General features: G+C 44.4%; 1 protein-coding gene across 15 annotated transcripts in view; it reads right to left on the bottom strand.

The window, feature by feature from the left end:
- Positions 1–25,368, bottom strand: part of RUFY3 (RUN and FYVE domain containing 3) — a 117,952-nt gene that overhangs the window by 57,470 nt on the left and 35,114 nt on the right. Inside the window, exon 1 of one of the 15 annotated variants that reach the window (XR_005776308.1) lies at positions 22,597–22,680. The exons of 9 other annotated variants lie outside the window; for them this stretch is intronic. Coding sequence is in view for 2 of the 6 variants with exons in the window: in XM_040417947.1 (XP_040273881.1) it covers positions 18,858–19,035 (178 nt within the window). In the remaining 4 variants the exon portion in view is untranslated. Of the gene's footprint in view, positions 1–4,610; positions 4,684–18,857; positions 19,628–22,529; positions 22,681–25,368 lie in introns of those variants that run through there. 5 more of the 15 variants (XR_005776307.1, XR_005776301.1, XR_005776304.1 and 2 more) reach the window with 5 other exon arrangements.

The raw sequence follows: 25,368 nt of genomic DNA on the forward strand, positions 1-25,368 counted from the left end.
AGGTTAAAGGACCTTAATATGTATAGCTTGGAAGAAAGAAGAGACAGAGGGGATATGATAGAAACTTTTAAATACATAAAAGGGAATCAACTCGGTAAAGGAGGAGAGCATATTTAAAAGAAGAAAAACTACCACAAGAGGACACAGTTTTAAATTAGAGGGGCATAGGTTTAAAAGTAATATAAGGAAGTATTACTTTACTGAGAGAGTAGTGGATGCATGGAATAGCCTTCCTGCAGAAGTGGTAGCTGCAAATACAGTGAAGGAGTTTAAGCATGCATGGGATAGGCATAAGGCCATCCTTCATATAAGATAGGGCCAGGGACTTTTAATAGGATTCAGATATATTGGGCAGACTAGGTGGGCCAAATGGTTCTTATCTGCCGACACATTCTATGTTTCTATGTTTTTTTCATGAATATACATCGCAGGAAAGCGGCACAAGACTGTATGGAAACACAATGAGGATAATCTATAAAGTACTGGTGATAGGTTTGCTTTAAATCACTAGTCAGTAAGGCTTGATTTAAATCATAGTTTTCTACATAAAGACTAATTCTTGCTGGTATAAACTTATAATATGCAAGTAGATGAAGATTTTTAGAATAACAACTTTTCATATTAGTTTGATTAGGTTGATTATGCATTCATAGGTTTGTAGAAGTTAGGATTAAGGTATTTTTCTCAACTGTTCATGTTATAACATTTTTGCTGTGAAGAAGAGGCATGTGATCTCTGCTGAGTCAAATTCAGTTTTGAGAACTGCAAAAGTAAACCAAGCATCTGTGAAAATATCTTGTAGGCAGAGAAACTGCCCAATAATCTTACAAAAACCTCTGGAAGAGCAGGACATTGTGAATGGATTAATGGAATTTATTTACCAAAAAAATTAAACATATACAGCCTTATTCTACATAATTAAAAAACTAATTTTTTATTTCATAATGGAATAACCTTTGGATGGTAATATATTTTCCTCAAAAAGCATTTTATATTTTTTTTAAAAATCAGATAAGAAAAAAAAAATCTGATAAAAATTTAAAAAAAAAAAGATTTTTAAATAAAAATAAAAAAAATCATTGATTTTTATCAGCCCTGGACTGAATATATCAATATTTTACTACTGTACAGAGCCACAAGTTCCCACAAATCAAACCCTCTGGATGCCATGGTTCAGGTTAGCATACTGTTATACAGAAACCTTAGGGTATGTCCACGCGGACACATTTTCAGCCACAGATTTGCCTCCTAATTGTGGCAAAATTCACAACGAAACCCCTCTAAAATCTACCTGTGTTACATGCAGATTTTGTTGCCGATATCGCGGCAAAAAATCCCCAGAAAGAACGGACATATTGCAGATTGCCACGTCAATTTCCATGCACAACGTGCTACAATCTCATCCATGTTCCTGCTACTGCAATACTCTCTGGATTTGTCAGTTAAAATCTGGACAGAAAACAAGGCGTATCCACGTAAACATACCCCAACAGACCTGGTACAAGTTGCACAACAAATGCTTCTGAAAGGATCTGTGAGGAATGCCACGACGCTGCTGTGAACAGCGGCTAGCTATATCTAAACTGCAGCCTTAAATAAAGATTAACCTAACCATTATAATCAACACAATTCCTTAAAGGGGTTGTTTCACAGAAAATATTCTACAGTTTATAAACCAGCACCTGGGTCTGAATTAGGGTTGTTGCGGGTATCGAAATTTCGATACCCAATCGATACTTTTGTCCCGGTATCGATACGATACCGGGATTTCCGTTTTTTCGATACTGGGCTGCGCTTCTGCGCAGTCTAGTATCTCTGAACATGAGCGCGCTGCTATCGGCGCGCTCATGTTCTCTCTCAGCAGCACGGGGAGAAGGAAGCTGTCCTCCCTCCCCCTGTGCTGCTGCCGCTGCCACCAATGAGAAGAGAGGGGCGGAGGAGGGGCGGCAATGAGAAGAGAGGGGCGGAGGAGGGGCGGCAATGAGAAGAGAGGGGGTGGAGGAGGGGCGGCAATGAGAAGAGAGGGGCGGAGGAGGGGCGGGCGCACTGCGCCACCAATGATAGGATTACTATCGGAGCGATGGGAGGAGACATCAGCTTCACTAGTGGGCGTTCCTTTTCCCTGCGCTGCGATTGGACAGCGCTACAGCCAGGGAGAAGGAACGCCCACTAGTGAAGCTGATGTCTCCTCCCATCGCTCCGATAGTAATCAGCAGCATGTGGAGCAGGAGAGAGACCGTAATGGGGCACTGCGGGCGAACGGAGCGGCGCCCAGGACTAAATGGTGAGTGCTGAGACATCGCTGGGCGCCGCTCTGTGTGGCCTAATAGTGAAAGTCTGGACTCATATACAGTAGTCAGTCTTTAACACATACAGGAGGCGGGTGCCGGCAGCAGAATCGCATTGCCGGCACCCTGCCCCTGACAGGGAGCTGCGATCAGCGGCAGTTAACTGCCGCTGATCTGCTAGTACCCGCCTCCTGTATAAAGGGGTAAAATCATTGGTGGTGCAGTGTGCCCCCCCCCCTCAATCCCCCCATCCCATTAAAATCATTGGTGGCACAGTGCGCCGGCCCCTCTCAACCCTCCAGTATTAAAATCATTGGTGGCAGTGGCCACAGGGACCTCTCCACTCCCCCTCATTGGTGGTGCAGTGGCAGCTTCTGATCGGAGCCCCAGCTGTGTAAGCCTGGGGCTCCGATCGGTTACCATGGCAGCCAGGACGCTACAGAAGCCCTGGTTGCCATGGTAACATCCCTGATGCTGTGTGCACAAAGCACAGAGCAGCAGGGACAGTGTGGAGTCCTATTCACCCTGATAGAGATCTATCAGGGTGAATAGGAAAAGGGATGAAAGATCCCAGGTTCTAGCCCCTAAGGGGGGAAATAGTTATTAAATAAAAAGTGAAAAAAAAAAAAAAAAACTAAAATATGAAGTATAAATCACCCCCCTTTTCCCAATTTCACATATAAAATATATAAATAAACATATTACATCGCCACGTCAGAAAAGTCCAAACTATTAAAATATTAAAAAAAAATCTAGGTGGTGAATGCCGGAACAGAAAAAATAAAATAAAAACTGCGCGATTCGCCATTTTTAAAAATGAGGAATGCACGTGGCTTTTTTTTGTTTATTTTTTTCGCGTGGTATCGAATGGTATCGAGTATCGCAATACTTTTTCATGGTATCGAAACCGAATCAAAAATTTGGTATCGCAACAACTCTAGTCTGAATACTTTTGTATTTTTATGTAATTAAAAAGTTAGCATATCCCCAGAGTTATTCAATAAAATGTGTCTGTGTAGCGTCACCTGCTGTTTGCTTTTTTTCTTATTTCTTTGACCTGCTCACTGAGATGGCCGCACATGCTCAGTTTCATCCTTCAACTGGCTCCTGAGCTGGGATAGGGAGAGCATGGACATGCCCCCTTAGCTGCAGCAGAAAAGACACTCCCACTGAGCTGTGATAGGGAGAGCATGGACACGCCCTCTTAGCTGCAGCAGAAAAGACACTCCCACTGAGCTGGGATAGGGAGAGCATGGACATGCCCCCTTAGCTGCAGCAGAAAAGACACTCCCACTGAGCTGGGATAGGGAGAGCATGGACACGCCCCCTTAGCTGCAGCAGAAAAGACACTCCCTTTGAGCGGCCAGCTTGATATCAATCTAGCAGAGCATTGAATGGGGAGATCTCTGGATCCATGTGAGGTACAGGGCTGGTTCTAGCTTTGTTAGAAAGAGGTTGTCATGTACTATATGACATTAGTCATGGGATAACCCCTTTAACTAGTATTAAATGTACCATTATCTACAGTAATACATGAGTAGTACTGCAGATAGAGTCCAGCTGTCAGTACTCAGAGCTGCACTGAAATACACATTGTCAGGACTGCCATTCATGCACACATGAGTCCTCTCTGTTATGTTAGAACAGCACAGCAGTCCAGACTGTATATTTCCATGACGATTTGAGAGCTGACAGTGAATAGAGGGCAGTAGAAAAAAAAATATAGTGATTTAGACTCCTTGTCGGCAGAACTAGATAATAGTAGATAATAGTTCAAATCAGGGTGACAGATTCGCCTTAGGCTACATTCACACGGCCGTATTGCTAATCCGCAAAAAAAAAAAAACAGATGACGTCCACATGACATTGTTTTTTTTTTTTTTGCGGATCCATTGTAACAATACCTAAAACGGACAAGAATAGGACATATTCCATTTTTTGAGGGGGTATGGAACAGACATACGGATAGCACACGGTGTGCTGTCCGCATTTTTTGCGGACCCATTGAAATGAATGGGTCTGCATCCTATCCGCAAAAAATAAATAAAAATTAAATGGAACGGACACAGAAACACAATACGTTTGTGTGAATGTAAGCTTAAAGCGCAGTTAGTGTTAAGCTTCAGGGTATGGATGGTGTGCGTTTTCCAATCATGCTCTGAGAACCACATCTCTTGCTGGAATGGAAAATCTGGTGAAAGATGGGGAATGAGAGTAAAGTCCAAAAAGTTAACTAGTGAATTATTTTGGACTGGCATTCCAGAGATTCAGTTACTGGTCACAGCACTGTAATCACATAAAGGTTACAAAGAAGCATCTTACCATTTATCACAGCAGCCGAGAGATAAAAGCTCAACCATAAAATGCACAGATAACACATAAATGACAAGTCTTCTATAGAACCTGAAGACCATGAACAGATCCATCAGCTCAGATCAGTCATCCCATCTCTATCATTATTTATCTGGACAATTAAACTGGTTAAGGACAAGACTGCTGTTCTTCACTCCCAGTTAATAAAGAATCTCCGAGATGAAACAGAATGGTGGGTGTGCCCAGAAACTGGAGGGTCTCTTTACCAATTAACCTTGGCAAATGATAAAAATGTCAACAGTCAGGGCTTATGCACACAAACCGTTTTTTTTTTTTACAGGTCCGTTCTGTGGCCCGTATGTGGAACCATTAACTTCAATGGGGCCACAAAAAGAAGCAAAACGACCACTTGTGCATTCCATGTCCGTATGACCTGTTATTGTCTACGTTATGGACAAGGACATGACTGTTCTAATAGGGGCCAGCCTATAGATGCGGAATGCACACGGCTGGTATCAGTGTTCTGTGGATTTCGTGTGCATGAGCCCTTAGGCTGGCCATACACATTAGATAGAAGTTGGTTGATGGTTGAACATTAGTTGAATAAACAATCATCTGGTGACCGTTCATTTCAGAGATATGCCAAACACACTTAAAGGGGTTCTGCAGTTTGTTTAAACTGATGATCTATCATCTGGATAGATCATCAGCATCTGATCGGCGGGGGTCCAACACCCAGGACCCCCGCCGATCAGCTGTTTGAGAAGGCAGCGGCGCTCCAGCAGCGCCGCAGACTTCTCACTGTTTACCGCCGGCCCACTGACGACCCAACCAGTATCAATGGCCTGGGCGCGGCTAAGCTCCATTCAAGTGAACATAGCTTAGCCCCGCCCAAGCCATTGATACTAGTCGTGACGTCACTGGGCCTGCGGTAAACAGTAAGATGACCTCGTCGCTGCTGGAGCGCCGCTGTCTTCTCAAACAGCTGATCAGCGGGGGTCCCGGGTGTCGGACCCCCGCCGATCAGATGCTGATGATCTATCCAGAGGATAGATCATCAGTTTAAACAAACTGCAGAACCCCTTTAAGTCCATATCATTACAGTTGTTCAGACTGGCCGTACACGTTTAGTCAAATCGGGCGATGGACGAAGGATTTTTCTGGGAACACGTTCAAAGAAAAATCTTTCATCTGACTATCGCACGAAAGTATTGAACATGGCTGACTTTTTTTTTTTTATACAATAATGGTCAGTCAACGGTCGGCTAAAAAGATAGTTCGTTCGTTTTGGTTGAAATTATCCATTTTGATCAACATTAGACAAATGCATATGGCCACCTTTACCAGCTGTCTTCAAAGCTCATAGGAAAAGGTTAAAGGGGTTTTCCAGGCTCCTGATATTGATGACCTATCCTCAGGATAGGTCATCAATATCTGATCAGTTATGGCCTAACACTCAGGAAGCACAGTACAATGCAGAGTGCCAGGTGCAGCAGCCCAGCTCCTATTGATGAACGAGGGCCGAGCTGCTGTAACCAGTCACTACACTTTGAACCGAGCTGCGATTCCAGTTCCATGCACTTGTTACAGTGCCAGAGGCTGCAGGGCTGACTGCAGTGGGTGCAGGGGTGTCAGACCCCCAGTGATGAGATACTATTGGCCTAACCTTGCTTGATCAGCATCTTTGAGGCATTTTTGCCCATATACACTGTTTTCGCACTATAAAACACTAGTGTTTTTTTGTTTGTTTTTTAGAGGACATTATGTGCCCCCCATAATGTAATTTTCTCTGTAGATTTTTGTTTGGAATAAGTCATTGGTAAAAAAAACTAAAGAAAAAACAAATCTAAGTCTATGGAAGAAACCCCAGTCAATGAGAGAAACTCGGACTCTGTTTTGCCCACACACTTAGGCCTCATGCACATGAACGTTGTTTGGGTACGCAACGGAGTCACATTTTTGGCAGCTTGGATGCGGACCCATTCACTTCAATTTCCGTTCTGTAGCATTTTTGCGGACAAGGATAGGCATTTCTATTATGGGCAGCCTGTTCCGTAAATTGCAGAAAGCACACAGGCCAGCAGCCGTGTTTTGCAGATCCGCATATTACGGAACGCAAAACATGGCACAGTCGTGTGCATGTGGCCTAAGGCCACATTCACATGACCGTGCCGTGTTTTGAGGTTCACAAATTTTGGATCTGCAAAACACAGCTGCCGGCCTGTGTGCTTTCCACAATTTGCGGAACGGAACGGGCCGCCCATAATAGAAATGGACAATGGAACAGAGCAATGGATGCAGACAGCACACGGAGTGATGTCCGCATCTTTTGCGGACCCATTGAAGTGATCGCACACGGACCCAAACAACGGTCGTGTGAATGAGGCCTAAATGTGAAAAAACACTACTTTTGCCTAAATAACATGCACCAAAGAAAGCACAAAACTCTGCAAAACACACACAAACACACACAAAAAAAAGACAAACTGTGTGTGACATCAGCCTAAAGACATTCTCCGGGAACAGGAATAAGCGGTTCCCTGTCTCTGGAACTCCCATAATGATAAATGGAGCAGCAGTTTGCATGACCAACTGGCTGCTCCTATTATTTTGGGGGGATCTGAGGGGTACGTGGGCCAATTCTCATGATCAGTTGGAGCCCCCCATGGTTGGACCCCAACAGATCTAATAGTTATCCCAAATCCTGTGGGCATAACTTTAAAAAAACTTTAAGGCTGGGTTCACACGGGCGTTGCGGGAAAAGATGCGGGAACATGCAAGATTTTTCCCCGCGAGTGCAAAGCGTTTTAATGCGTTTTGCACGCGCGTGTTTGGTACCCAGACCCGAACCCGGACTTCTTCACAGAAGTTCGTGTTTGGGTTCAGTATTCTGTAAAAATAATAATTTTCCCTTATAACATGGTTATAAGGGAAATGAATAGGATTCTTTAATACAGAATACTTAGTAGGTCAATTGAGGGTTAAAAAAAAAAAATTATAATAATTTACTCACCTCCTCCAATTGATCGTGTAGCTGCCGGTCTCCTGTTCTTTCTTCAGGACCTGTCAAAGGACCTGTGGTGACGTCACTGAGCTCATCACATGGTCCATCACCATGGTGATGTATCATGTGATGAGCACAGTGATGTCACCACGGGTCCTTTGACAGGTCCTGAAGAAAGAACAGGAGACCGGCAGCTAAACGATCAATTGGAGGTGAGTAAATTATTATTATTATTATTTTTAACCCTCAATTGACCTTCTACTAAGCATTCTGCATTTAAGAATGCTATTATTTTCCCTTATAACCATGTTATAAGGGAAAATAATACAGTGAATAGACTTTCATCCTAGGAACCATGCGTGAAAATCGCACCGCATCCGCACTTGCTTGCGATTTTCACGCAGCCCCATTCACTTCTATGGGGCCTGCGTTGCGTGAAAAAACACACACTATAGAGCATGCTGCGATTTTCACGCAATGCACAAGTGATGCGCAAAGATCACTGCTCATGTGCACAGCCCCATTAAAGTGAATGGGTCCGGATTCAGTGCGGGTGCAATGCGTTCCCCTCACACATTGCACCCGCGTGGAAAACTCGCCCATGTGAAATGGGCCTAAGTTTTTATTAAAAATCAAGCCTTGCAATAGCCTTAGGCCTCTTTCACACCTCCCTGAGAAGACGATAAGGCCTCTTTCACACGAGCGGATGCCGTGCGGATGTCCGTTCCTGACAGCAGAGACACGGAGCATTAACATGATTGATAATGCTCTTTGCCTCTCTGTGACCTTTTTACTACAAAATCACAGTGACAACTTTATCTCACTGTGATTTTGTAATAAAAAGATCACAGAAAGGCAAAGAGCATTATAATTCATGTTAATGCTCCGTGTGTCTGCTGTCCGGAATGGGGCTTGGCTCTCCTTCACGCAGCGGATTCCACACAAGGGATCCGCTCGTGTGAAAGAGCCCTAAGTGTTTCATCCATGAAGAGGTCTGTGATGGGGCTGTTTGTTGGTCTGTGTGTATGTACGGTCAATGGTAAAACAAGGATGTGTGAATAAACACATTAAAATTAATGGATACGTGTGCTGTCCGTGGAGACCACACACATCCATGATTTACTGCTGTGTAAAAAAGACTTAAGCCTGATGCATCTAGTCTTAGAAAAATACACTGTACCTAGCTCACATTGGCTAAAACGCCTTCATTTCTCATTTCCTGGACATAATTACGGAGGCCGCCCCTCTTGCCTGAGCTGTTTAGAGATATGCTGTACAGCAGCCATCATGGGCCATAGACACAATGGACAGGAGCGGACTCATTGACTTCTATGGGAGAGTTTTCCAGGCAGCTGTGTGACATGTACAGAGGTCAGGAGGGAGTAGATAAGCTGTGATATCACCTTTTGAATGGTGGATCCTATGTTATATGTACAGTATCTCACAAAAGTGACTACACGCCTCACATTTTTGTAAATATTTTATTATATAATTTTCATAGGATAACACTGAAGATATGACACTTTGATACAACGTAAAGTAGTCAGTGTACAGCTTGCAATTGCATCAAAGTGTCATACCTTCAGTGTTGTCCCAGGAAAAGATATAATAATATATTTTCAAAAATGTGAGGGGTGTAGTCACTTTTGTGAGATACTGTATATAGGTGATGTCTGCCATTCTAATCCTGCCTGTGATAAGCAGATAACTGCAGTAAAGTGATCTATACAGACCAAGAAGTGGCATTTATTATTAAGCTTAGTGACCAGTGCGAAAACTGCAGGAATTCAAAATGTTTATTTTTACATATTTACTTTGAAAATTAAAAATAACCATAAAAATGTCATTAGAAATAAGTTTAACATAAAAACGTGATTTAAACAATAGGTCTTTTCTGATGACACATTCCCTTTAATTACTACTCAGCAACACCACATATCAAAGTCAAATCTTTGGGTCACATCTGTCTACCAAGAAGTGAGCTTCACTATGGCTCTGACACAATGAGAAATGGTACCCTGCTTCTATGCCCCGTCATACCATAGACAGGACAGGGAAAAACAACAAGTAGGCTGAATGGCAGAACTTTGTGCCGGAGGGATGCTTCAGGAGACAGCCGTCCTAACCTTAATGCTACTGACATAACTGTGTATGTCTTCTCTGTTCTCACCCTGGAGTTACGTGACATCATATGTCACAAGACAGCCTGTCCCAGAAAAGTCAAGTGACCAAAAACGAGTGTCTTGGCTACAACTTGCTGTGACATGACTGTAACGGACCGTTTCAGCAGACAAGGGGTTAAAATCCGTTTAGGCGATAAGCCCCTTTCTGAGAGACAGGCACAGCTACTGCAGGACACCAACCTCCCGAACTGGATAAAAAGTAGCACTCCAAACTGGAACCTCACCTCACAATCGGTCTTCTAACAGCATACAGTGAATCCCCCCAATAACGAGACAAGGCTCCGTGTTGAGGGTCAAGCAGTGGTCTGACTGTACTTCACGTACAGCCTCTTTTATTCATAAACCACAAACATAGTACTGCCCACAGGGGTTTGAAATACAACCAATCAGTAATTTACAACACATACAATGTAACTACAGCAACCAATCATTCACGCCCCCAGAGGACCAGAATGAAGACTGTGACATAGGACAAATACAACATATCCCCACAATGCATCATGGTCTCCTCCTCTCTGTCCCGGAGACAACCTGAGGAGCAATCCAATTATCTCTGAGGACAAAGGGAGATCGCCAATACACATGTGAGGACAACAGAACAGACATCACCATTTAAACACACAATGGGACAATGGCACAATAGAAACACACCCAGCATTTTCCTCCCAAGCTGACAAGTTACACTTATTATAAATTGTTACAACTTTGTGAGTTTACATTGGCCATACATATAACTTACATCAATTTAAACAGTATAACTTGGGGACAAACCTATCCAAAATTCACTTGAATCGGTTCAGGGGTTTAAAAGTTAGTATATGGCCCATAATCCTGGGGCAAGAGGCCAGCAGCCAATCCTCTCCAAAACCCAGTGGCGAGGTTGGTTTTGCCACAATGACTATTTTACAGCTATGTTTCTGCTGTAAAACACAACCAAATTGCAGAATAGTTGCACCCGACTTGCTTTGTAGTCTATGGTGGCAAAGCTGCAGAGTGTTGGGTTTTCAGCAATTGTCCCACCGCAGTTGCGTGGCATCACGACCCCACCGGCAATCATTAGATGGAAAGTTGCGCGGTAGCCCCGGCCTAAAACACAGGGTAAACCAGACTGAATATTGTGGATCTGCATATGACAGAAGGAGGGAAGCAGAGAGCTGTGATATGTAAGTGTATGTGATGTGGAGCAGCATTTTGGAGTAAAACGCAGAATAAGTCCTGACGGTCCTGCGCACCTCACCCACAGCGACTGAGAGCTTTCCCTGTATCGGTGTATGTACCAGAAGACTGTCTATCACTGGGTGGGATTAATAGGATTCTTACCATGTTTCCTAGGGATCTTCTTCAGGAATTTACAATTTCTTAAAACTCTATGTTGTGCTGTTCCACTGTTAATCCTCCTAGAAAAAAATGAATAAACGGACAACTGGGCAGTTCCAGTTGGGGAGGTGTCCCTACAGCCTGGCAGTGTTCAGTCAAAGCTGACAGACTATCAGATTGTGTAGAGACAAGCCCCTATGGTAACAAAAACACCAAGATGGCAATTTATTCCTAAATTTCTATTAAGGGTTTACTCAAACAGATAATGTTAGGGGAGCGGACAGGTCCTCAAACCTCTGTATTTAATATTGGACAAACACACTAGACGTCCTGATCATTAGTCCAGCAGCATTGAAGTGAGCAGCACATAAAGAGCCCCTTTAAGTGACATCATGCGGTAATATGTGAGGGTTTAATGGAATTATAGTCTTATAAGGTCTACTATGCTATCCGTTCTAGTGAGAGACTGGGCACCAAAGCAAATATCTGACGACATAAACTGAAGTGCTTGTGGTGGTGGTGAGGAACGCACCTTCTGGATCAGGACGCATTTTTTCCACCAACTCTGTCAAATCCTCCCAAGAGTCTTTGCACATAGCAAACAATGGAAAAAAGAAAAAAAAAGAAGCACAATAACTTCATGTCATGCATTTAAGACCAGGTCACTGCATTGAATATAATCATTTCATCACTGCTCCACTGTGCAGATGTCCTAGCTATTCTAATTCAAATCATATGAAACTTGTTTCATCAGCCGATCGGGACACAAAAAACTACTCCAGTGCAATGTTAAAAATACATATAGTACCAGTGTTATATGCATATGGTGTGGAAGGAAATATATGGAGCACGTGAATAACGCAACGCATCCTCAAAAGGGGTTTTCCGGGAATAGCTACATTGTAAGTGATACCTGCAGCATTCCTCCGCTATTGAAAGATTCATACTTGCCTACTCCTCACCCATCCGTTCCATTCTGATAATTGCCTGCTCATGAGTGGAGGTAAAGAGCTGTATGGGAAGGAGTGATCGCTAATGCCATCACTGGTCCTGATACAGATTCATTGTTTCTGGGCAGCAGATCGCTGCCCAGACGATGATTTGTGACTTTTATTATGTGTTAAACACCAATATAAATCACTGCTAATTAACTTTATGAGTCCATAATGGCTCCTTCCCTTGGTATCTTGAACATTGCTTCACTTTATACTATTATTGTCTGAAGGAGTAACTGCAATAAACAGAAATAGCGCCGGCCTTGCTGGTGTCCAGGATACAGGAGTGAGCGCACATAGACTTGAGCGCATGAGCAGTAACTCCCATCCCTGGCCACCTTATATCTCCTCCCAGGCCGCCATTGATCTGCTGGGCAGACCAAGGCTGCTATTGAATCATAAGCAGCCTCGGAACTGCGCATGTGCAGGTAAGGGGCGGGATTACAGCATTCAAGCACTCCTTGCCTGTGCTGCAAATCATACTTGCAGGCACCACTCCCTTAAGTGCTGGAAGTTCTGGCCTAAAGTGCAGAAGTGAGGAGGGGAGACCACCCCTGTGTAATGTGCTGCATGAAAGAACATTTCACCCAGGTGAACGACAACACATTTACACTGGCAGATTTACGGTCCACGGGCTGTTTACTTCCGTCTGGGCATGAGCATGGTCACCTGTTCTACTGCAGCCAATGACTGGCTTCAACTGTTGCTGGATACATGGATGGCCTGATCTCCAAATTCAGCCGATCACTTGGCAATTTGTGCAAGCCCACTATTCTTTTATTTTTTTTGCTTTCTCCACGTCATTTGTGTTCATATAAAAAATACGATAGATGAATGATGAACCAAATTCTGGCTGACCATAATCTTATGTGTATGGCCAGTTTAAGGTTCAATAATACTGGCCTGTCTGGGCTATGGGTCCATAAGACAAGAGGAAGGAGACCAACGCTGCCTGGCCCTGTCAATCAAGTGTAGCAGGGTGTGGCCAGAGGTGGGAGAACGGAGCCTCTAGGAGCGGGGGGGGGGGGGGGGGGGGTGGAGGGGGTCGTTGCTCCTGCTCCTAGAGGCTAATTTGCATTTTTTTTCCTCAATAACGGCGGCACGCAGTGAGATGGCACTAATATAGTTATGTTCAGCTGACATTAGTACATCACTAATGTCAGCCAGGTTAATAACCATTTTCCTGCTGACAGAACCCCTTTAAAACGCAGCTATATTATATCTGTATGCACTTTAATGTCATCATAACATATGGCATAAAATTATTTCCCAAGAATGTAAAAAAGGGGTTCTCTGGGAATTAATAAATTGAAAATATTTCAATACTACTTTATAATAAATATAGTCCTAAATACCTTTCATTGCTTATAATGACTTATTTTGTCTAGGGCGCAATCATTAGGGTAAATAAAATGGCTGCCGTCCCATTAGTAAACAGAAAACTTGTCCTAATCACACAGCAGGTCAAGTTAATTCATAACACTGAGGTAAAGAGTTGCCTCATCCCCCTCTCTGGTCTGACTGTCAAGGATTATGATCCTGAATACAGATAATAAGATCTTCAGCTGAATCCCTGTAGGAATGGAGTTCATGAGGAGACATGAAGTACAGAGAGGATGGACAGGACAGACTGTTGTAATGTGGAGCTGTGGTAATGGAGACTGTATACAAGTGCTGCTGCTCATTATCCACATCCCCACCTCTTCTCTGTACTTCATGAACTCCATTCCTACAGGGATTCAGCTTAAGGTCTTATCATCTGTATTCAGGATCATAATCCCTGACAACTAGAGCAGAGAGGAGGAGGATGAGGCAGCTCTTTACCTCAGTGTTGTGAAGTAACTTGTCCTGCTGTGTCATTAAGACAGGTTTTGTGTGTACTACTTGGACGGTGGCCATTTTATTTCTCCTAATGATTGCTCCCCAGATAAAAGAGCCATTATAACTAATGAAAGGTATTTGGGAACATATTTATAATAAAGTAATATTTAAGTATTTTTCTTTATTCCTGGAGAACTCCTTTAAAGCAGAGTCCTCCAGGAATACTGTGTCCTAGAATATGGTTCTAATAATGTAATACTGTCCATTGATGTAATTCATGACCACAACAAAAAGAATATATATTATATATATAAATAAATAAATGTTACAGTATCTTGGTAAGACATCTGTACCATCTTCAGCTTCTATTTGAATAAGGCCTGCGGTTCCCATGGGACGCTAGATCCATTCTCCTGTCGCCATCCATGTGCTGTATCACTTTAAAACCTTGCTGCTAGTTTAAACCACTTCTGGGAATACAAGGCAATCTCAGAGCAAGGCATAGCTAATATCCGCAAGACACGTTCTTGGGGGCTGTGAGGGGATTAAAGACATTAGCATTCTGTAGGCATATGCGCACGGTGAAGAACTGGGCTTGGCTGCTTTCTGTAGTATAACTGCTGAATATAAGGGCACTTCCAGTATAGGAACATGCTGCGTACATGATTGTGGACATTAGCGACCTTTCCCAAATGAACATTAACCCTTTGTTTCCGAGTTGGACTCTGGAAACAAGCTGCAAGCGTGTTGAAAATTTCCAAGGTGGTGTGCCAGGAAAGGGGGTCACTCATCCTTGGCCAGGATATTTAAAATCTGGGCTAGGGTAGCAAACTCTTCGCCTGGGGTGAGCGTAAACAGAGCCATGCTCTTTTTAGGCTCTGTTCACATCACACTTCGGGTTTCCATTCAGTCTACATGCCAGGGCATGTTCCAGGTGCATATGCTGAATACAGCCATACAGCAACCATGAACTTGGCATATGCCAAGAGTGTCCTATAGGCATACATTTGGGTGGTACGCACTGGCATACCAGAATGCATAGTCAATTACAGGAACATTTACCCTGGGTATATATTTTCCCTGCATACATGGCGAACATACGGTAATTCCTAGGTGTGACATGAACAGCACGTAAAAGCTACCAGTGCTGACAAGAGGACAACAGCAAGCTTTTTAGTTAATAACCTGTGCACAACTGGTTAAAGGGGTTGTCTGGGATATGACCTAACCTCAGGATATGTCATCAATATTTGGTCGATGGGAGTCCAAATCCCGGGACCCATGGTGATCAGCTGTTTAAAGAGACCGCATAGCTCCAGTTAGCACAGTGGCCTCTTCCTAGGCCTGTGATGTCACATTCACTGGACATTTTGCCTAGGAGCAGCTCAGTCCTATTCAAGTGAATGGGCCTTGCCTAGAATACCAAGCACAACTGCTACACTAGGAAGAGCACTGCAGTAAGCGGTGAGGAGGCCTCTTCAAAGAGCTGATCACCAGTGTCACGGGAGTCACACTCCCACCGATTAGATATTGATTTAACTCACCTTAGTCCACTTGATCGCGTAGCCCGGCATCTCCTTCTGTCTCCTTTGCTGAACAGGACCTGTGGTGAGCATTAATTACAGGTAAAGGACCTTTGGTGACGTCACTCCGGTCATCACATGATCCATCACCATGGTAAAAAATCATGTGATGGATCATGTGATGACCGGAGTGACGTCACCAAAGGTCCTTTACCTGTAATTAATGCTCACCACAGGTCCTGTTCAGCAAAGGAGACAGAAGGAGATGCCGGGATTCGCGATCAAGTGGACTAAGGGGAGTCAAATTTTATATATTTTTTTTAACCCCTCCAGCGCTAATTTACTATGCATTCTGTATTCAGAATGCTATTATTTTCCCTTATAATCATGTTATAAGGGAAAATAATAATGATCGGGTCTCCATCCCGATCGTCTCCTAGCAACCGTGCGTGAAAATCGCACCGCATCCGCACTTGCTTGCGATTTTCACGCAACCCCATTTACTTCTATGGGGCCTGCGTTGCGTGAAAAACACAGAATATAGCGCATGCTGCGATTTTCACGCAACGCACAAGTGAATGGGTCGGGATTCAGTGCGGGTGCAATACGTTCACCTACCACATGGCACCCGCGCGGAAATCTGGCCCGTGTGAACGCAGCCTAATGCAATGCTATGACGGAATGCATAACGGAATGCCTTTAGAGGCATTCCGTTATTTATTCCGTCATAATAGAAGCCTATGGACTGCAAAACGGATCCGTCCGGTTTCCGTTATGCTGGAGTCCTCTCCTGAATAACGGAAACGTCATAGCATTGCATTATGGTCCGTGGTAACAGAATCCATAACACAATTCTGCTTTTACCACCAAACGAAGTGTGAATGAATTTCATAACATGAAATTCGCTCATCTATAATCATGACGGCAGAAGTAGCAGTTATAAGGGGGTCATTTATCAAACTGGTGTACAGTAGAACTGGCTTAGTTGCCCATAGCAACCAATCAGATTCTATCTTTTATTTTGGACAGCTCCTTTGGAAAATGAAATGAGGAATCTGGTTGCTATGGGCAACTAAGCCAAAGGAGCTGTCCAAAATAAAAGATAGAATCTGATTGGTTGCTATGGGCAACTAAGCCAGTTCTACTGTACACCAGTTTGATAAAAATGCTCCCCATAGTTTTTTTTTTGTAATGCATCACAATAAGACACTAACATAATACAATTAGGGTCCATTCACAGGTCCCCAAGTGTTTTGTGGTCCACAAATTGCAGATCCGCAAAACACGGACACCTGCCATGTGTGGATCGCATTTTGCGGACCACACATGGCTGCCGCCAATATAGAAAATGACTAATCTTGTCAGCGATTGTGGAAAAGAATAGGGCATGCTCTATCTTTTTTGCGGGGGAGCGGAACAGAACTACAGATGCGGACAGCACACGGTGTGCTGTCCGTATCTTTTGCGGCCCCGTTGAAATTAATGGGTCGGCACCCGTTGCGCAAAATTGCAGAATGGATGCGGACTCATTCATATGGTCGTGTGAATGAGCCCTTAATCAAGACAACTTGAAGACTAAGCAAGCTGTCGACCTAAAGGGGTTGTCCAATCTCCGACAAAGGTAACAGAGTTTGCTGTGAGTCGGACCTTGTGCTCCTGTAATTTGCCCACTGGATCCTGGTATTGCCCATACGGCACAGGTAGGTTTAGCGTTAGGTCCCGAGCTACTTGAGAAACCTTGGCGCGGTGCTCGGGCTCAGACATGTCCTCCACAGAAGGATATGTTGGCTAATCGCTCAATTTTACATCAGTATGAGTTTAGTAAGACCGCAGAGTGCACCTGTCTTTGTAAAAGTTATTGTTATTTTGTTTGATTGTTTATCACATCCACACATTTGCTATCCTGTGTAGGATGTCCACTGTGGTACTTGTGGTCCGCTGCAGGCATCCTCCATTGTATGCATTTTTGCTGGGGATTGCCATTAGCAGCGGACCACAAGTGCAGGATTTGTAGTTTATATATAGAATCTCCGACAAAGCCTAAAACAAGCGTTACACTCATCCCTTTCTCCAGCAGTGGTGCCTAACCTGTATAGGGCATGTAACTGCTGCAGCCAATAACTGTCCTCAGCAGTGACGTTCTGCATACGTGCATGTCACGTGACTGCTGCAGCCAATGACTGTCCTTGTTACACATCTCTTACTTTAGTTTATGTACTTTTCCTTTTTGTGGAGGCCTTAAAAAGGATAATAACGTAGAGACGGGCAACAAACCTATAAATTAGGTACTGTAAGGGATATATTTACATGCTTTGCACTGCCAGGCCTTTTATGTAGGCCCTTGAAGTCTACATCCCTTTGTCCTTCCCCACCTTGGAAGAGATTTCTTTTGATGGAACTCGTACCGGAAAACAAGTGACACTGCTTCTTAACTACAGACTGAAGGCAACCACAATATAGATATCAACCAGGTGGCCAGGCTAAATAGGCAATTTGATTAAACTGATAACACACTTTCCAGAAGAAAGACCACATGACCAAGAACATCAGAGAGAGGAAGCATCTTATGGTCCATGCAAGGACCAAACCAATAGTCTCTTCTGCTGTGCTAATACTACAAGATCCAGATCCCTAGTCATATGTCATAGAGGCAATGGATGTAAACAGTGTATATAAAACTGCCCTCCAGACTGGGCACAGGTCACGGGGCAGTGAGAATTGACCAGGGCTTTATGGGCAGACAGCAGATCTCTGCCTTTTGTCTAAAAACTATTTAGGCAGAATGGCATGAGCCTTCCAACAAGGGAGTAGGGAACACCATTTAACCACTTCACCGCTGCATGCATCAGAAGATTACTGCAACCAGATGGCCCAGCAATGCAGTTAACTCCATCAGTGCAGGCGGTATAATTGGGCTACACAGCTCCTCTTAAGGCTCGGGCGTATTTCATTGCATCATATTACAAAGGTAATATGAAGGTTACTGACAGCAGGGAGAGAGAGGCCTAATGTGTTTTACTATGGAATTATAAACCATAAAACCCCCAAAAAGCTTACAGTAGTCAAGAGAGGACAATACTTCTGCTTCTCCAATAGTGCAGGAAGCATGCACAGCAAGTATCGTGTACAGCCAAGAGACACGTGACCTTCACAAATCTGTCCTGTAACTGGCCAAGAAGCATCTAAATCCGTTAAGTCACTAGACACATAGCTAAGGTAATGAATCGCACATTCCACAATACAATGGATACACTTGTAAGGGAAATTATTGCTCCAAGGAACGGAAGTCATTTTAGACAAATTGTTGGCGTAATAACGGCTTGGTAAGTAGAAAACAATCAATCATACACAATACTTGGATCTGATGACAATCAAATATTCCACACCGATTATGGCAGGAATTTGGAGCATACCTTCAGGATTAGGTTCATGGTCTGGCGTAAGTGAGATGTCATCAAGTTCACGCAAGCACAGCCATTCGCCATCCATAGAGACGCGGAATTTGCAAAGGTAGATGGTCTCCATGGCAGCCTGTGTTATCTTGTCTGTGGTGGGGGTTGGCATGTCGCTTTGAGGAGTAAGAGCCGACATGATGGCTCAGGTGATACAACAGCCACCCAAAAAGAAAACAACAGCGTCCAACAATCCAAGATGGTCGCACAAGTTAGGAAGGCAATGAGCTCAGAGGTAAAGTGGCACCATCAACATGCAGAGAGCTAGGAAAGGTCTTACAGTTTCTGGATTTCCACCAATACGGAAAGTAAGCTCTTCCTTTCTGGTTCGCTCTGGAATCCTGAGGACGGTCCCTGCCTCTTCCGCCTCCCTGCTGCTCTGATGCCAATTGTCATGCGTCAAACCTGCCTTTTCAGAACACAAACTCCAGGTTCTAAGATTATGTTTGTCAAAGCTAGTAAGCTAGATTGTGCAAATTCCAAGCAGTCGCCCACCAAGCACATAAATGACAATGAAAGGCAATAACAGGAATCCAAGAGGTTCAAAGAGGGCAGCAGGTCTGCACAACACAGGCACTTGTGATCTTGTAGGATTGGTTCTGCGCAGTAAGTAGGGTGGTGACCAAAATGGCTGACTAATGAAGAGAAGAGAAAATTCACACTCATGTGACCAGAGATGCTAGGAGCGTAAGCAAGTCCCAGGATGCTGTCTGGATGCTGCTGATGTAGGGAGAGCGATGAAAACCAGCTCTCTCCAACCCCGATGGCTTCTCAGTGACAGCCTCCCCCTCCCCACCAGCGGCTCCTCCTTGCTTCAGACTCTACTAGCAAACAGTCTAAACACCATGAGGCTACTGACATTAACTCTGCCACCCTGCAGAGCACGCAGGGAAGATGGCTGCAAAGGAGAACCTTTCATTGTGGTAGCCAGAGAAGCTGGCTGTCCATCTAGCCATCCATATATGCATCCATTTTCCACATAGAAATTATAATTACTGATATGTAAAACATAAATCTAACAGATATAATACAGTAAAATATAAAAATATATTGTTCAAACCCACAAAAAAAAAAAAAAAAAAAAAAGAGACTTAAAAACGTCATTCCTATTTTCACGACAGGAAATGCTATAAATGTTCAACAGGAGCAGGTGCGGGAAGTGGGACACCATCTCTCTTAAGAACGGGGTCCCCCTCTTGTGATGGCTGCTCATGGGTGGCTCTCTCTATGTGAGCCACCCATGAGTGGACCCCATTACTTTCATAGCAGCATGAAAATGGGAATCAGTGCACCCCTGTTCTCTAGATAGCGTAAATGCCTATCCTTAGATAGTAAGGCCTTATTCACACAGTCCGTGTTCGGTCAGTGATTTCCATCAGGCTTAGGCTACATGCACACGACCGTTGTGTGTTTTGCGGTCCGCAAATCGTTTTTTTTTTACGGATCCATTGTAACAATGCCTAAAACGGACAAGGATAGGACATGTTCTATTTTTTTTTGAGGGGCTACAGAACGGACATACTGATGCGGACAGCACATGGTATGCTGTCCACATTTTTTGCGGACCCATTGAAATGAATGGGTCCGCATCCTATCTGAAAAAAAAAATGAAAAAAAAGAAGAACGGACACAAATAACAGACTCTAATTAAGGAGTCATGCACACGACCGTAAGTCCGAGAAACCCGGGTCCTAGCCATGTACATGCCACCATTTTTTTTTCAAACTCCCATTAAAATGTCCTATCCTTGTCCGCAAATCGGACAGGAATGTGTTATAAACTTTGCTGCTCCACGCGGAAAAACTGCATAATCCGCAACGTGTGCAGTAGGTTCACACTAAATTTTTTTGGCCCGGATTCTGTGCAAAAAACGCATGCATTCTTGCTAGAGGTTTTATAAACTGCAAAGCGGGGGAAAAAATAAAATGTCCCGTCCATTCTTGATGGGGATTCCGTGTTCAGAATTCCTGTTGAAAATGGGCAGGAATGAAAAACCTCATCAAATCCAAATTCAAAAAAGGTTTGTTTTTTTTCAGTGCAGAAAATACCGTTTGAACATGACCTTTAGGCCCCTTGCAGACGAGCGTGTCTGGATGCGTCCCGGTGCAGTGCGGCAAACCCGCGCCAGTAGGTACTCAATTGCAGTCAGTTTTGACTGCGATTGCGTTCCGATGTTCAGTTTTTATCGCGCGGGTGCAATGTGTTTTGCACGCGTGTGATAAAAAACTTCTTCACAGAAGTTCAGGTTTGGGTTAGTTGTAGTGTAGAATTTTATTTTTTTAACCCCTCCAGCCCTATTTTACTATGCATTCTGTATTCAGAATGCTATTATTTTCCCTTATAACCATGTTATAAAGGGGAAATAATAATGATCGGGTCCCCATCCCAATCGTCACCTAGCAACCGTGCGTGAAAAATCGCACCGCATCCGCACTTGCACCCCCCACTGATCAGCTTCTAATTACTACGAGACCTCAGCACACGTCTTGTCAAGCGGCTTTTGTGGGTGCACGTCCCCTTACAGATTCCTTCCACCCAAGGAGTCGTGGAAATTATATGACTGGCCTCTCCGCTTGAAAAGGGCACCGAATTGGGCCCGAAACGTTGCAATAAGCAATAAATGTTATTATGAGATTGCACCACTGGTAAAATAAAGATTGAATTCAAAGCTATATGCTGTCCTTGGTGTGCTGTCTCCAAACCACTGATACAAACCCCACTGATCAGCTGTTTGAGAAGGCATCTGTACTCCTGTGAGTGCTGCGGCCTTCACTATCCTTACCAAGCAAAGCACCATACATTGTATAGCGGCTGTGCCTGGTATCACAGCTCAGCCTCATTTACTTCTTATAGGGCTGAGCTGCACCTGGGCCACGTGACCGATGAACGTATTGTCACTGGTCTAGGAAAAACTGTAAGCTGTCACGGTAGTCACAGAGGCGGGGGTGTCGGACCCCTAAACTCTTCACATCTGAAGTAGGCTCAGAGGCTGAGTCCACTCTATACACAGCATGTGACCAGGATTGGTCTGATCATTTAACCCCTCCCCAGATACCATGGTCAGCGCTGGAGCTACAGAGCACTGTCAACATTGTAGTGGGCTGCACTGCAGTGTCGAGCACTATCCACTGCAATGTTGACGGTGCAGTGTAGTTCCGACACAGGCACTACACCCGAACAGCTGATTGGTGGGGTCTTGTACACTGCACCCTCACCAATCAGCTAATGATGGCCTAACCTGAGAATAGGCCATCATCACTTAAAGGCTGGACAATCCCTTTAAGCAATTGGTTCTTTGTGAGCTGTGCTTTTAGAAGAGACACAAAAATACTCTAAAAATCAATACTGAAGAATACACAAGGGACATCATGATTGATCACAAGACAAAAACAAAAAAAAAACACTATCACAGATGTTGCTATTTCAGCACAACGCTCTGATTACAGAGACGTATGAACACAAAGAAATGATCAATACAAGCTCATCATTGTCCACAGACACATATAAGGTAGAGAAATGAATTACTGGAATATAAAGCAAAATCCGATCATTATATTTACAAAAATGTTTATTCTTTTATTCTGGAGATAAACGGCATTATCAACAGCTGGCAGAGGTGGCATAATGACTCACCCACTCTCGTAAGGAAGAAGGGAGGATAGCTTGTGCCTTTAATCCACAGTCCTTCATTTATACACACCTCTATAACCTTCTAAAGGACGACGTTCGGCTCACTGTCATGCCCGACGCGGTGACACCCAGCTGCAGATGGCACGCAAACAGCACCATCATCTGGGACTACAGGGGTTAACCCGGAAAGTGCAGCAGGCGGATCCACTCCTAGCAGCACAGCAGCCAAATACTGAACTCTGTACTGCAGACACAGCTCACTCCATACGCCAGGTACGACACTGTGTGTGCTGTACTAACCTCTATGAAATGCTCAGCATCAGTCACTAAAGCAATAAAAACATGGAATGCAGTGGAAAACACAATAATGGACACTGAACTAGCACAGTCATGAAGTACAGGTTCTAAAGAGATAATTAGAGATGAGCGAATTTCTCAAAAATTCGATTCGGCCGGTTCGCCAAATTTTTCAAAAAGATTCGGATCCATCTGAATTTATTCGTAGCGAATCGTGTTAAAAACTGCTATTTCCTGGCTGCAGAGAGCCTTTATAGTGGTGTAGAACACCTTGCAGTTACACACATATGGAGTCTGCTTTGGTAGTGAAATAATACTGTGAGTTCGTATGACATGCAGATGACAGGCGTCACTCTTAGAATCACTGCACACTTCACTTATTTTAGCAGTCACGGGGCCAAAACTGACCAAATAAGTGTAAACTCAGCCTTACAGGTCGATGTTAGCGTCAAGAAGAAGCGCACTCCTTTTACGTCGTCAGCTGATTCCACATAGATGTCTACAGAACCTGTTCTATTAAACTCTTATACAAGTAGAGCCCCCCGGACATAGTGGAGACGGTGTCAGCAGTAAGTTTGTGTTGACGTCACTGAATAATTTGCCTTTCCTCTGATCAGTCAGAATAATAACCCACAAAAAACAGATCCTGTCTGTGGAGCATAGGCCTTCACTCTGTCAGCATTTGCTCAATAATCCATCAGTATTGCTATTGCCCAAAAAAACAGGAGTGGATCCAAAACAGATGACACGTGAATGGAATTTTTGCATGTCTTCTGTGTTTTGTACCCACTCCTGCTTTTGTCCAAATCAAAAGCCAATTCTGATAGGACCATACAGGCCTTACAGCTGTTACACAGACAAGACCCGTTGTGCGTCTCATTTTTCCTTCCTTCTGACAGATCAGAAGAAAGGTCAAATAAATGATGATGTGATCCAGGCCGAAAGGCAAAATAGTGACCCAGTCATGAAGTGGGGAGGGTGGGAACAGCATGACAAGTCCACAGAGTGGACCTATGACATAGTGGTGAGGTGGAAGCAGCATGAGGAGATCACAGAGTGGCATAATAACAATGTAGAGGTGGCAGCAACATGAGGAGGCCACAGAGTGGCACAATGACAGCGTGTGGAGGTGGCAGCAGCATGAGGAGACCACAGAGTAGCAAGGTGACATAGTGCGGAGGTGGCAGCAGCATCAAGAGACCACAGAGTGGCCAAATTACAGAGTGTGAAGGTGGCAGCAGCATCAAGAGACCACAGAGTGGCCAACTACAGAGTGTGGAGGTGGCAGCAGCATGAGGAGGCCACAGAGTGGCCCTATGACCTAGTGGTGAGGTGGAAGCAGCATGAGACCACAGAGTGGCCCAATGACAGGGTCTGGAGGTGGAAGCAGCATCAGGAGGCCACAGAGAGGCACAATGACAGCGTGTGCAGGTGGCAGCAGCATCAGGAGGAGGCCACAGGGTGGCACAATGACAGTGCGGAGGTGGCAATAGCAGCATCAGAAGGCCACAGAGTGGCAAGGTGACATAGTGTGGAGGTGGCAGCAGGATTAGGAGACAACTGTCACAGCTGTGTCATGGTCTCGTGGTAGTGGACCGTGACACTTTAGCCGTGCATGCTTGTTGCTGGTGGCAACGTGTAGTTTGTAGCATGTTTGGACACATTCCCTTTAAGTCTGGTTCCCTTCCCATTTCTGGTGTGTATGGGGTTAAGGTGTGAGCAAGGTGGAGCTAGGTGTGGCCTCTTGGCTCTTATAGTACTGGTGTTTGGAGCCTGAGGTTTTAGTTGACTTCAACTTCTGGTGGAGTTATGCTGCCATCCTGGACCTTTCCATCTGTCCAGCTTAAGGGCCACCTTGTTGAACATAGTTTGTCATTCCTTTTGTATCCTCTGTGTTCCCTACCTTATCTGTGTTGATGTTTGGTGTGGGATTATGTTCAGGGTGTGGTGTACGTCTTGTTGTTGTTTCATGTCTGGTCTTTTGGTGTTGTTTGTCCAGCATGAATGCAAGGCGTTTCCCTGTGTGTTGTACCTCTGGAAGGGGTTCTCAGGGTTCCCCGGAGGGGGAACCAAAAGTCAAGTCAGTGAGCTGTTGCTGGAGTGCTGGTTCCTATGTGTGTCAGTATGTAGTGAGTCTGGGATGGTGTTCGGACTGCAGTCCGTTTGCATGGGTTCCAGTTCGTTCACATCTCTAGTTGTTGTGGCAGGTAAGTGCTGTTGTTCCAGTGTGTGTTTGCGCTGGGTGCTTACCTGCCAATCTGGTTTTAGCTCACTGGCTTTCCCTCCCTTTGTTGCTAGGCCTGTGGGAGACTCCGGTTCATCCATGTCGTGGATGAACCAGTCGTCTCTTATTCCTGTCTCCTATTTCAGAGATCATTAGGGTCAGAAGGGCCCAGGTCCGGGAAATGAGCCCCCCCTACCATCGAGGCTGGCTCATACAGTTAGGAGGTCAGGGATTGGATTAGGGTGGCGTTAGGAGGTGACCTGCTTCCCTTATCCTGGTATCCAGGCCTAGTGGGGGGTTTCCCCTACTCCCCAACGTGAC

Source organism: Bufo bufo, chromosome 2, assembly GCF_905171765.1.
Source record: "Bufo bufo chromosome 2, aBufBuf1.1, whole genome shotgun sequence".
In the NCBI taxonomy this organism is placed as follows: domain Eukaryota; kingdom Metazoa; phylum Chordata; class Amphibia; order Anura; family Bufonidae; genus Bufo; species Bufo bufo.